Raw genomic sequence first — 12,831 nt, 5'->3', positions numbered from 1 at the left:
GCCCTCCACCCTGAAGATTTTCAGTATAGAAAGTTTCAAACATATACAAAAGTAGAGAGTACCCCCATGTACCCATCACACAGCTTCAACAATCATGCACACAGGACCAATCTTATCTTTTTTTTTTTTTTTTTTTTCTCCAGACAGAGTTTCTTTCTTGTTGCCCAGGCTGGAATGCAATGGCACAGTCTCAGCTCACTGAAACCTCCACCTCCCAGGTTCAAGCGATTCTCCTGCCTTCGCCTCCCAAGTAGCTGGAATTACAGGTGCCTGCCACCATGCCCGACTAATTTTTTTGTATTTTTAGTAGAGATGGGGTTTCACCATGTTGGCCAGGCTGGTCTTGAACTCCTGACCTCAGGTGATCCGCCCGCCTCAGCCTCCCAAAGTGCTAGGATTATCGGCACGAGCCACTGTGTCCAGTCTTATTTTATCTTCTTTCCCCGTTCATTGCTACAACCCCTCACTTAGGTTTTTTTGAAGCAAATTTACATAGGGAATTTTTAAAAACAATTGTTTTCAGCTGAAAGCATCAGCTCTCCAGAGCCCACTGTCTGTCTTTCTATGTTCTAAGTTAGGGTGGAATAGATAGCACCTCTTCCCGTCTACTAATTTCCACTGCTTCTATCAACAAAAGTCAGACCTAAGGCTCATAGCTGTTCTTCCAAACTCATCCTGGAGGAAAATAATTATTGATAGCATGCTCTTTCATACCTTTCTCTACTTTAAAGGAACCTGCCTGAGGCTCAGAAATCCTAGTTTTATCCTCTGACTCAAGTCAAGTAACTTTTGATCCCTGGTGATCTTGCTGTCTTCAACTGACTCAGAACCTTAATCCAGATTCTCTTCTATAGATTCTCTTACATGATTCTCTATAAATTCTCCTCTATGAGGCAGAGAGAGGCCCCAAAAGGTAATTCATTCATTCCTTCCTTCAGGAAAAGCTTAGCAGGCATGCTGCTAGGTACTGGGACTACAACAATAGTCAAGACAGGGTCTCTGCGTTCAAGCTTAGAGTCCAATGGGGAGTACAAACATGAAACAAATAATTGTAACAGTGATAAAGTGTTAGTCCAAACTGCACCATTTCGTAACCCTCCCTGCCCCCCCCCCCCCCGCCCCTGCCCAGCCATTTTGCAGACCTTGGCTAAACTGAAACATTCCACGGGGGTTTGGGCCCTTAGAAACAGCCTGTCCAACTGCCTCCCTGATTTTATCACATTCTGCTGGGAAGAAGTCCAAGGAACATCAGCATCACATTCTGCGGGAACAAGGGCCAAAATGCCTCATTATGGGAACATCTTCCCAGGCAGCAAACCATACTGCCCAGACCCGTCCTGCTCATACCTACAAGTATCCCAGCCTGTAAGAAGCAGTGGGCACTGGCATTAAGCTAGTCCTCCACCTCTGTAAGTCTTATGGTAGACAGAAAGGCCTGGATTTGATGTAGAGCCACCACTCTCTCTTTCTTTAACCCTCACCTTCCTTTCAAAATGTGACAATAAGTACATCTATTCTAGATTTAGCATTCAGTGGTATATAAAACAAAGTTGTTCAAGAGAGCTGAGCAGAGAAGCAACGAGAAATGGAAGCTACCAGATCTTTGCCACTCAATCCCCCATAAGTTCTAGTTTTATATCAGGTGGATGCCTCACTGCATCCATCTTCTCAGTTTGGCCACCCCCTTGAGAAGTTGCAGCTCAAAACGCAGCTTTCTACTGTCTCTTGATCTCTTTACTCTGCCCATATCTGTGTAAACTCTCCTCAGTTACCCATTTGAGTTTGCCACCTGTTCCTGCTAAAACCATGGTTGATAAAGGTCTGTATGAAAAGACTATTTACAGAAGTGGGCAAAGTTAAGGAAACAAAAAAAAAAAAAGAGGAAAGTTTGGGCATCCAGATTTTAGTAACAGCAGGAAACCATTATCATCCCTAGGCCTAAGAGGGCAGGGGGAGAAAAACATATTAGCATAGCATGGATGAGAGCTGGAGCCAGGGAAGAGAGGACACCCAACAGAAGCTCTGTCATGTAGACTCAGCCAGTGTCAACTGTGGCAGGAAGGGAATAGGAAGAACAAATATTCCAATCTCTCTCTTTCTCCCCATTCCTCCCTTCCCTCTTCCTCTCTCTCTCTCTTCTCCCCTCCAATCCTGTATAAACCCAATCTGAAGCCAAATCCAGCTAGCATTCAGGTGATAAAGTCAACAGAGGTCAGCCTTCCAGGGTACAGATCAGAGCCAAGAAAGGCTGATTTAGAAAGCCAAACAGAAAACAATCAACAATCACACCTCATTGTCAAAAACACTTTTAAAAGAGAGTAGATATCTTTTAAACTTTATTACAAAAAATATGTGCTTTTTGGTAATACTTTTCTTTTTTTTTTTTTTTAAAGATAGGGCAGATAGCCCCAACACACCACCCTGCACACAGAAAATACTCATTGGTCTTCACTAGTGAAATAAGCAATGGGTTGCTAAGGGCCAACTTGCCTGAACAGGCTACACAAGAACCTCAGAGCCCAACCCATTGTGAAGAAACATGGGTTACTTCTGAGGTTCTAGAATTCCCAGAAGCTCTGCTTCAGCACTGGGAGCTTTTGCTTGCAGTTTGCTTCATAGCTCTGTGAAGAAGCTGTGGCCCACACTGGGGTCCCCTCTTTTCCTAAATCCAGATGAACATGTTTCTCTTACTAATGAGTCTTTATCTGCTTGGATCGGCCAGAGGTGAGTGTTTGATCTAGGCTTCAGGTAAATACAAAAGGGGTCTCCCTTAAGATATTTCAGGCCTTGAAGAAGGAAGACCAGTCTCTCAGTCACCCAAACCAATCTGAGTCAGAATCAAGAGCAGCTAAACAAGTCCAACTCGGAGAGCTCCTGAACCAGTTGATTTCTCTAGTCACAGCTTTACAGTCAGAGGGTCCCACTGGCTTGGCACAGTCTTGTTTCTACTTATTTTAGCCACTCAACATTTATACCTGATGCTGCATGAGATGAAAAAATAGGCTTAGGGGTTCTATAGAAGCCCAATGAAGGTTTGTCCCACCAATTAAATGTGAGGGATCCTTGTGTGGTTAATGTGCCAAGGAAAGACGGGAGATGGGAAGATGTGATGTGTTCAGAAAACAATCTCAGAACGTGACAGAGCTACAGGCCAGAGACTTCATAAGCCTTTTCTTCATGGCTGTGTTATATCAATCAGGTTTTCTGTATCATCTCTTCTTTCGGGATCCCCCATTCATGGTGTGCTGTGTTCCCTCCTGCCTCCTACAGCAGAAAGAGGCCATGAGCTCTGAGCTTTTAGTGAAATAACAATGTATTTTCTATAATGCTGACTGTCAGAGGTTTTGCTTTTTGCTTTGTTAGACCTTCAAAAGTTGACTCAAAAATGTAGATACACGGCCACCAGGTGATAGTATGTGCCAGTCACATGATGACACGGGACATAAACTATAACATCAAGAAATTAGCATGCTTTTTCATGCCTCCTTTCTATATCAGAATCATCTCTTTATCAAAACTTGTGTGAATTATTGAAAAACCAGTCAAGTAGATGGTATTTATGCAATTAAGTTTAAAAAATAAAAACCTCCTAAAAGCTTTACTAAATCTTACCTTTCCTTTATCAACATATTCTCACCCTAGTCATTTAGAAAGTCATTGATTATAAGTACTGCACTGTGCCAAGAAAATATATCTATCGCAAGATTCTTATAGTTTGAGTACTCTGGGGTTTTAGACTACCTCAGCCTCAAAGATCCAATAATTCCTCTCAGCTTTTGGCTAGAATTAAATAACTTGGTTGTTGTAGTCTACTTGTCCTCCTCTAGGTGGCTCAGTTTAATCAAAGAGTAATAATCAAATTATCTGTTTTGTGCTTCTGTTCACTTAAAATATACTTAAGGAATATTTGTCTGACAGTCAATGATGAGATGGATTGGCCAGACACAGTGGCTCATGCCTGTAATCCCAGCACTTTGGGAGGCTGAGGTGGGTGGATCACTTGAGGTCAGGAGTTTGAGACCAGCCTGGCCAACATGGTGAGACCCCCGTCTCTACTAAAAATACAAAAATTAGCCGGCTATGGTGGCACGCACCTGTAATCCCAGCTACTCGGGAGGCTGAGGCAGGAGAATCACTTGAACCCGGGAGGCGGAGGTTGCAGTGAGCCAAGATCGTGCCACTGTACTCCAGCCTGGGCAACAGAGAGGAACAACAAACTCTATCTTTGAAACAAAAAAAAAAAAAAAAAAAAAAAAGAAAGAAAAAAGAAAGAGATGGATTAAAGGTAGAAGAGACTGGCCAGAAAAAAATAACCATGTAAGAGTTTTGTAATTCCCAGTGTAAGGTGGGAAGAAAAGAAAAATAAAATTGAGTACTAGGCAATGGTGCACTTCACAATTTATCTTATTAAGTACTCAGGACAACTCCATGAAGTGAATGTATGTAAATGGTATGTCACAAGGATACAATTCATATATGTGTGTGTGTCTATATATCTATCTATCTATATATAATATGCCTAGACTCTTTTTTTTAATCTTAATAGCTTATAGCAACTTTGCTCTCTGAATCCCCAACCCACATGGATTGGGGATTGAGTGTGAGAAAATACGTGACATTACCAAATACAGGTGGCTTAACCCCTTCTGATAATTTTTGTGGGCTCATATTTGTCATCCCTGTGCAAAGGTTAACTCTTCCACCCTTAATTTAGGTTACAAATACTCAGGTATTGAAAACTACTTGCTTTCTCTCTCCCTCTTCTATCTCTACTCTTCTTGTCTTTCACCCATAGAGGAATGGGAGGGAGGGTTGGTGGTGAACTTCTGATTCTATCAGTGATGATACATTGACTTCCTGATGCTAACTTTGTCAGGGAGGCACATTCATTTTCCTTCAGGTGCTTTTTGTACATGGATAAGTGGATTCTCCTATGTAGTTCTTAATATTGGGGAACTTAAGATTCTTCCCTTCAATCCCAGAGGTGGCCTCTGTTTGCTTCACTAAACACTTCTGTCCTCCATGGCCTTTTGGGATACTTAGTTGATTCTTCCCAACATCTGCAGTCTTCAGGTGCCCGATCCAGGCCCATAGGAGACCTAGGAGTCTCATAACATTAGCCTAACTCCATAGGAAGATAGTCTTTATCCCGTTCTCTCTCTCAGCTTCACCATCTCTCTTCTGTTCCTTCTCCATCCCAGGAACATCAGGTCAGCCTGATGAGCTTTCTGGCTCCATAGATCATCAAACTTCAGTTCAGCAACTTCCAGGTGAGTTCTTTTCACTTGAAAACCCTTCTGATGCTGAGGCTTTATATGAGACTTCTTCAGGCCTGAACACTTTAAGTGAGCATGGTTCCAGTGAGCATGGTTCAAGCGAGCACACTGTGGCCGAGTACACTTCTGGAGAACATGCTGAGAGTGAGCATGCTTCAGGTGAGCCTGCTGCGACTGAACATGCTGAAGGTGGGCATACTGCAGGTGAGCAGCCTTCAGGAGAACAGCCTTCAGGTGAACACCTCTCCGGAGAACAGCCTTTGAGTGAGCATGAGTCAGGTGAACAGCCTTCAGATGAACAGCCTTCGGGTGAACATGCCTCTGGTGAACAGCCTTCAGGCGAGCACGCTTCAGGTGAACAGTCTTTGGGTGAGCATGCTTTGAGTGAAAAGCCTTCAGGGGAACAGGCTTCAGGTGCACCAATTTCAAGCACATCTACAGGCGAGCCACGTTTGGGTAGGTGCCAGTCATTGACTTCAGGTGGGAAATGGGGACCACATCAGGAAAATCCAATTTTAGGGAAGGAGTGCAGAAGAAAGAATTGTTAACACCTCACAAACAGCTCTCTCAAAGACTCTCTAGTTCTCTTCACAATCATACCAAGAGGCATGTGGGAGCCTGAAAGCTAAACAATATGGAGGGCCCTCTATAAGAAAAATAAAACAAATACAAAATGCCAGTACCCCTCCAACTTCACTCTCCGTAAGAAATTATGAATACACAGCCCTTCCGACTTCCCTAGAAGGGGGTCATGAAAGTGCAGAGTTCTGAAGACTACCTTCATTAGCTTTATGCTAACCCTGCCTCTTAAACCATGTTAGAATGCTATAACTTTACAAATTCTCTAAAGAGATGTGTGCAGCTGGTGGTTCTTTTTATTTGAACATGGAATGTAAAGCTATTTTCTTTTAGATCCAGAAATGAGTTCCTAGGACAACTGCTAGTCTGTGGCTCTTCATTAAAAGGGTTTGTTCTGGGAAAGAAAACAAGACCCAAAGTTTGATGCCTCAAGTTATTAGCAGACATAGTTCACATTTCACTCTATTGTTTAAATATCATTATTCTAAATTTTCAGATGAAAGAAGTGAGGCGAATGTAATATGTCCAATGTCACATGGCTAGAAAGTGGCAAACTTTGGATTCAAACTTAGGACTGTGCAAAGCCCACAATCTTTCCACTTCTTTAGGCTTCCCAAACTGGGGGATTAGCAGTAGAGATAGTAAAAGAGGCGACATGGAAGTATTTCAAAGATAGTGCTGTTAGTGACCTTCCATAAGGTCAATGTGAAAATGCAGGACACACTCTTCACAGGGTTTGCAATGTTAGAGCATCTAACGTAGCTTATTAGTCAGTCAAATACGACTCAAGTGTCTGTGCCTTGTCGGTGGGAATATGATGGGGAGTACAAAAGGGAGATGAAAATCACACATAGGTTTTGCTCCTATGGTGTCACATGACAGAAGGGCATCTAACAATAAATGCCCAGGAAGTGAATGCAGATATGGACTGGAGTAAAAATATTACAGAGAGAAATTTGGGATTCATCAGCAATGAGGGTCAGAGTTGAAGAATGAAGGAATTTCGTCTGGCACAGGTCTATCAGACACAGGGCCCTCAGATCCCCAAAAAGAACTAAGAAATAAATGTGTAGTATCCATGCTACCTATTGCCCATTACCCCTCCCAGATGTGAATCAAAGCTACACATCTGGTCCACAAGGAAATGTCATCAGGCTTATCTTAAATTTTCAGGCACAATATTAAATTGCTACACATGTGCTTATATGAATGATCGAGGAAGATGTCTTCGTGGAGAGGGAACCTGCATCACTCAGAATTCCCAGCAGTGCATGTTAAAGAAGATCTTTGAAGGTATATGGGGACTTCATGAGGCAATCTCTGCCTGAGAACACATCAACTTACTTCTGATAGGGGGCAGTTGGAGTGACAGGGGCCCAGGAAAGAATCAAGGAACTTGAAGATTCAGAATTTTATTTTTTCAAGGACTAAGAACAGAATCCCTTGCCGGGCAAGGTGGCTCACACCTGTAATCCCAGCACTTTGGGAGGTCAAGGCAGGCAGATCACTTGAGGTCAGGAGTTCCAGATCAGCCTGGCCAACATGGTAAAACCCCATCTCTACTAAAAATACAAAAACTAGCCAGGTGTGGTGGTGGTGGGCAGCTGTAATCCTAGCTACTTGGGAGGCTGAGGCAGGAGGATCGCTTGAACCCAGGAGGCAGAGGTTGCAGTGAGCCGAGATTGTGCCATTGTACTCCAGCCTGGGAGACAATAGTGAAACTCCATCTAAAAAAAAAATAAAGAAAGAAAGAAAATAAAGAATAGAATTCCAGGTACTGATGAAGAGATAGATGCACTTCCCATTAGGCCTAAGAGAAGGCCGGGAGACTAGCTGTCTCTTCCTATTAAAGCAATGTGTTGATTGCCCCATGAGCCACTGAGACGTTGACTGTAAGCTATAGCTATATATTCCTGGGACCTAGCACAATGTCGAGCATATGGTAGGCATTTAGTAAATACTGAATGGATAAACTAATAAACAACTGTCTTCAAGTCTGTGTTCACAGGTTACCAGACCTGTCTGAGTACATTCCCATGCCTCTTCACCCTTACTCTCAGTTCCTCATCCCTAAAATAAGGGATACTGGTTATTTCCATCCCAGGAACCACACTGCCTGACTCCTCTTGTAGTTTTTCTTCTTCCTTACTAGAAATGTCATTTTCCCAATTCTACATGCATGCATTCATCCACCATCACTCGGAAAACATTAATGACACATACCATGAACCCCTACAGAAAGATGATTCAAATATAAACCGTGTACAAAGAGATTATTATGTTCTAATGTAAGAAATAAGAAACTATCACAAGGGAGAAAATTGTGTCTTAAGAAAGGCACGTATAAAGTGCAGAGAGTTCAGGGAAAGGAAAGATTAGAGGTGCAGAGAAGAATGGGGAGAAGGTGGTATTCAGGAAAGGCTTTGAGGGAACATTTACGATTTGGGCCAGTAGTTCTCAATCTTGTTTGCACATTACAATTACCTGAGCAGCTTTAAAAAATCCTAATGTTCAGGCCGCATCAAAACAATTAAACCAGAATCTCTGGGGATAGAATCCAGGCATCATTATTTTTTAAAGGCTCCTAGACAATTCCGACATGCCGTCAAGATTAAAGAGATACTGATTTAGTCATACAGCAATGATTGATGGGTATTCCAGAGACAGGGAATGAAAGCAAAAGTCAGAAGAGTGCAGGATGTAAATAGGAAAAAGAGCAAAGAATTTTTTGAGGATGGTGAGCAGAGACATAGAAGATAAACTTGGAAACGTTAACTGGAGCCAGCTGATACAAGAGCTTCAGTGTCAGTTAAAAAGAGTTTGAATTTAACAGTTTTCTTTTATTTATCGCTCCCAGACAGTATGATATACATTTCAAAATACCCTTCATCATTTAATCCTCACAAAGTAGGAATTTTTTCTGTTAACAGAAAGGGAACAAATTTAGAAAAGAGAAATAGCTTGCCTAAAGACCTGTTACTAGGAAAAGGCAGAGCCAGTAGCCCATCCAGGTTGGTCAAAGCGCTTCTTCAGGAAGATTACCTTAGAAGCAAGTTACAGTGGACACAAGAGAACCTGTTAAAGGGCTATTGTAAGGTAATAGGAGTGACTGATGGAAAGACTTATTAACATCTCTCCCATGTCTTTTCACTCATTCTGCATCCCTGTTTACACTCTACACTTACTCCAGCTATGCAAGTCACCATTTCCTGACCAGTTTCATGTTTTCATGTTTTTTTCTCCAGTTATGCTTCAGCCTGAAATTATCCTCTTTCCTTTCTCATCAAAATGCTACCAATTCTTCATAGCTCAGTTCAATATCACTTCCTTCCTAAGAATTTCCTTGATACTATGCCCCCCTTAATCAAAATACCAAAATTAATCATTTATTTGCCAGCATAGCATATAACATGGTTTTTCCATTTCATGTAATAATTGGCTATTTTTGTTTATCTCTCTCAGCTCTTGACATCAAATGATGTTATTAATCTTTGCATTCTCCAGAGTCTAGCATAGTTCCTTACTAGGTCCGTTAATTTTTTTTTTTGAGATGGAGTCTTGCTGTCACCCAGGCTGGAGTGCAGTGGCGCGATCTCGGCTCACTGCAACCTCTGCCCCCCAGGCTCAAGCGATTCTCCTGCCTCACCCTCCTGAGTAGCTGGGATCACAAGCGCCTGCCACCACGCCTGGCTAATTTCTGTATTTTTAGCAAAGACGGTGTTTCACTATTTTGGCCAGGCTGGTCTTGAACTCCTGGCCTCAAGTGATTCACCTGCCTTGGCCTCCCAAAGTGCTGGGATTACAGGCGTAAGCCACTGTGCCCGGCCAAATGTTTGATAAATGGAAACCGAGTGACAGAAACAACCTAGATTACAAGTAGAACTGACAGACCTTCACAACAAATTGGATGGAAAAAGCAAAGGGAAGAATCAGAGATGACAGAGGTTTTGAAGGAGTGGTACAGGAAGTATATAAAGGAAACTCACAAAAACAAGCAGGTTTGGGGAGGCAGGTAATGAGTTTCATTTTGGGAATAGTAAGTTTTAGATGCCCTTAGCATATTGGCATGGAGGTGACCATGTTAGTTGGTCATGTGACAGTTGGTAATGTGACAGTTCAACTTGGGAGAGCAGAAATAATTGGATCCAGAGGAGTAGATGAGCAGTGGGGAAGACCTTGTCAGAAGCAGAGAGTATCAAGAAAGGGTGTACTTTCAGGCCAGGTGCAGTGGCTCACGCCTGTAATCCCTGCGCTTTGGGAGGCCAAGGCGGGCGGATCACAGTCAGGAGATCGAGACCAGCCTGACCAACATGGTGAAACCCCGTCTCTAATAAAATTACAAAAATTAGCTGGGTGTGGTGGTGCGCCTGTAATCCCAGCTACTCAGGAGGCTGAGGGAGGACAATCGCTTGAACCCGGGAGGTGGAGGCTGCAGTGAGCTGAGGTTGCACCACTGCACTCCAGCCTGGGTGACAAAGTGAGACTGTCTCAAAAAAAAAAAAAAAAGAAAAGAAAGAGGGTGTAGTCCACAGTATGATGTGCAAGCACAGAGGTTAAAAAAGTCCTGAGAAAAGGATGCAGAATTTGATGAGTAGATCTCTATGACCTTTGAGAGAAGTTTCAGCATAGTAGGGTCATGATTCAGACTGTGAGGGGCCAAGGTGAGGAGGATAGACAGACTCTGGGAAGGTTGTAAGGAAAGGAAGGATAGTGCTAGGGGAGTAACACGATTAAGAGAAAGTATTTTAAATTTGGGGTAACCTGAGCATCCTTGTAAACCAAAAAAGGAGTCCATAGAAACAGACTGACAATATAAGAAAGGAGTGGGCAACTGATGGGGGGCAAGGTCCCAGGGGAAGCAAATAGAAGAGAAAGAGAAGGGATAATGCACAAGTGGAGGTCTTGACCATCCTGCATGGAGACACTGAGCATCACAGATAAAGGCTAACGTTGGAGGACGAAGCTTTCTGCTCACTAGTCTGTCTCCGCTCCTTTCAGGTGGAAAACTCCAATTCATGGTTCTGTCTCTGCTCCTTTCAGGTGGAAAACTCCAATTCATGGTTCAAGGGTGTGAGAACATGTGCCCATCTATGAACCTCTTCTCCCATGGAACCAGGATGCAAATTATATGCTGTCGAAATCAATCTTTCTGCAATAAGATCTAGAAGCCTGGGCCCTTGCTTGTTTTGACTCAGGCAGTAAAAAGCCTCCATCACTCTATTTGGCTCATTTTATATTTAGTTCCTTCCCCAGTCAACAACTGACCACATCTGCCTCTGCCTGAGCATTAGGATGCTCAAACATCCTATCTTTCTTCTTCTATTCATGCTTTTATCCATTCTTCTCTGTCCTGTCTTCCCTGCTCCAACTCTATCTCTCAATATTCCTGATTTTTTTTTTCAATAAATTTCACATGGTTAAAGCACACAGGCTCAAGACAGACTTTCTTTTTCCCCATTAGTCTAGTTGCAGGGTCAACATGAGCTTCCTTCCACACCGACACTAAAGTGGGTACATTTTGTAAGCATTCCATATTTATGAAAGTAAAGGAGTCTCCAAGGGCAGTGACAACAAAGAGGAATGCAAAGTAGGTATTAATCTTTTACAGGGTGTAAACGTTGCAGGTACTTCTGACACCCTCACTTTTCCATGCCTACACACTCTTCCATTTATTATGGCATACAAAAACTCAACTCTTCTTTGGCTCTTGAGAGTTTCTAGTCTTCAGTAGTCCACTACTAACATAATGATAATAGTATAATGATTCCTTATTTGCTATATATTGCAGCAGTTCATAATGCTTAAATCACTTTTTTCACACACAATGTTACTGAATCATCTATTCAGGATAGGAGGGCAAGTGGAAATACTAAACAGTCCCTCATATAAGTGTTATGTTCTTCAAGGTGTTTTCACATACATGGTCTCATCTAATCCTCAGGAAAGAGCCCAGAGGGGTAGACAGGAAAGATGGCATCATCCTTTTTTGCAAATAAGGAAATGTGACACAGAGATGTTTTCTTTATTCATACTCCATGTTGTTCAAATTTACCAAGGTTACAGAGCTAGAGAGAGCTATAGGCGGATTCCACAACCAAATCTGCAAGATCTAAATCTGAGCTGTTTCCACCACAATGAAACTAGCCAGAATGGTTCTAAGAACGCTTAGAACAGTACAACAAGAAGTAAAGTCAATTTTACTGTATATAAAATTTTAAATTTCAACATATATACATATCATGACCCCTTCCCCAAAATATACTGGTAACAAGCTCTTCACTGGCAATAATGGTAAGCTGGAAGAAAATGGAACATCTTCAAACTTCTGAACGAAAATTATTTTGAACTTATATTCATATCCCTAGATAAAATAGTATAGACAAATAAAATCCCCAAACCAGGAACTAAAATCCTAAATGAATTTTCAACTTGGCCAGAAGGGAAATGAAAGCCTGCCAACATTGTCAACACTAATTACTTTTTTTTTGAAGGCAGAAGATAAATAATAGTCTACTAGGTACAGGCGTTGAGGGAAAAATGTAAGTTCAAATGTTGTTAAAATTTAAGGAGCCAGGCATGATGGCTCACACCTGTAATCCCAGTGCTTTGGGAGGCTGAGGCAGGAAAATCATTCGAGACCAGCTTGGGCAACACAGCAAGACCCCGTCTCTACAAACAGTTAAAAAATTAACTGGGTATGATGGCTCATGTCTATAGGCCTACCTACTTGGGAGGCTGAGGTGGGATAATCACTTGAGCCCAGGAGTTCAAAGACAGCCTGGGCAACACAGTGAGACTCATCTTAAAAAAAAATTTAAGGGTAGGAAAATTCTGGCTTCCATTTATAGTGGAATAATTTGAAGTAACCCTCTCACAGGTAACAATTATATGTTCTGGACAAAACATAAAAAAAAAGATTTGAAAGCTCCTCCAAAGGAACTGAAGAGAAGTCACCACTAAAAAGAGAGATTTGTGA

General features: G+C 42.2%; 2 protein-coding genes across 14 annotated transcripts in view; one reads left to right on the top strand and one right to left on the bottom strand.

Annotated features, from left to right (window-relative positions):
* Window positions 1–1,913: 1,913 nt before the first annotated feature.
* On the top strand, window positions 1,914–11,280 carry ACRV1 (acrosomal vesicle protein 1). 12 transcript variants are annotated; one of them, XM_054525374.2, is made up of 5 exons: window positions 2,399–2,724; window positions 5,202–5,270; window positions 5,481–5,732; window positions 7,029–7,148; window positions 10,896–11,280. In XM_054525374.2, the coding sequence occupies exons 1-5, from the start codon at window positions 2,673–2,675 to the stop codon at window positions 11,018–11,020; spliced, it is 618 nt and encodes a 205-aa protein (XP_054381349.1). In that variant the 5' UTR covers window positions 2,399–2,672; the 3' UTR covers window positions 11,021–11,280. The 12 variants fall into 12 exon arrangements, with proteins under 12 accessions (XP_054381341.1, XP_054381349.1, XP_054381347.1 ...); XM_054525372.1 differs by having other exon boundaries at window positions 2,552–2,724; window positions 5,436–5,732; XM_054525370.2 differs by having other exon boundaries at window positions 2,557–2,724; window positions 5,436–5,732; window positions 10,854–11,280.
* Window positions 7,252–12,831, bottom strand: part of CHEK1 (checkpoint kinase 1) — a 49,208-nt gene continuing 43,628 nt past the window's right edge. For both annotated transcript variants that reach the window (XM_054525363.1, XM_054525365.2), the window contains one exon: window positions 7,252–7,582. The gene's annotated coding sequence lies outside the window, so the exon portion shown is untranslated. The remainder of the gene's footprint in view (window positions 7,583–12,831) is intronic.

The sequence above is a fragment of the Pongo abelii genome, chromosome 9 (assembly GCF_028885655.2).
Source record: "Pongo abelii isolate AG06213 chromosome 9, NHGRI_mPonAbe1-v2.0_pri, whole genome shotgun sequence".
Taxonomy (NCBI): Eukaryota; Metazoa; Chordata; class Mammalia; order Primates; family Hominidae; genus Pongo; species Pongo abelii.
The sequence above is the reverse complement of the archived record's forward strand: the minus strand, read 5'-3'. Positions and strand labels throughout refer to the sequence as shown.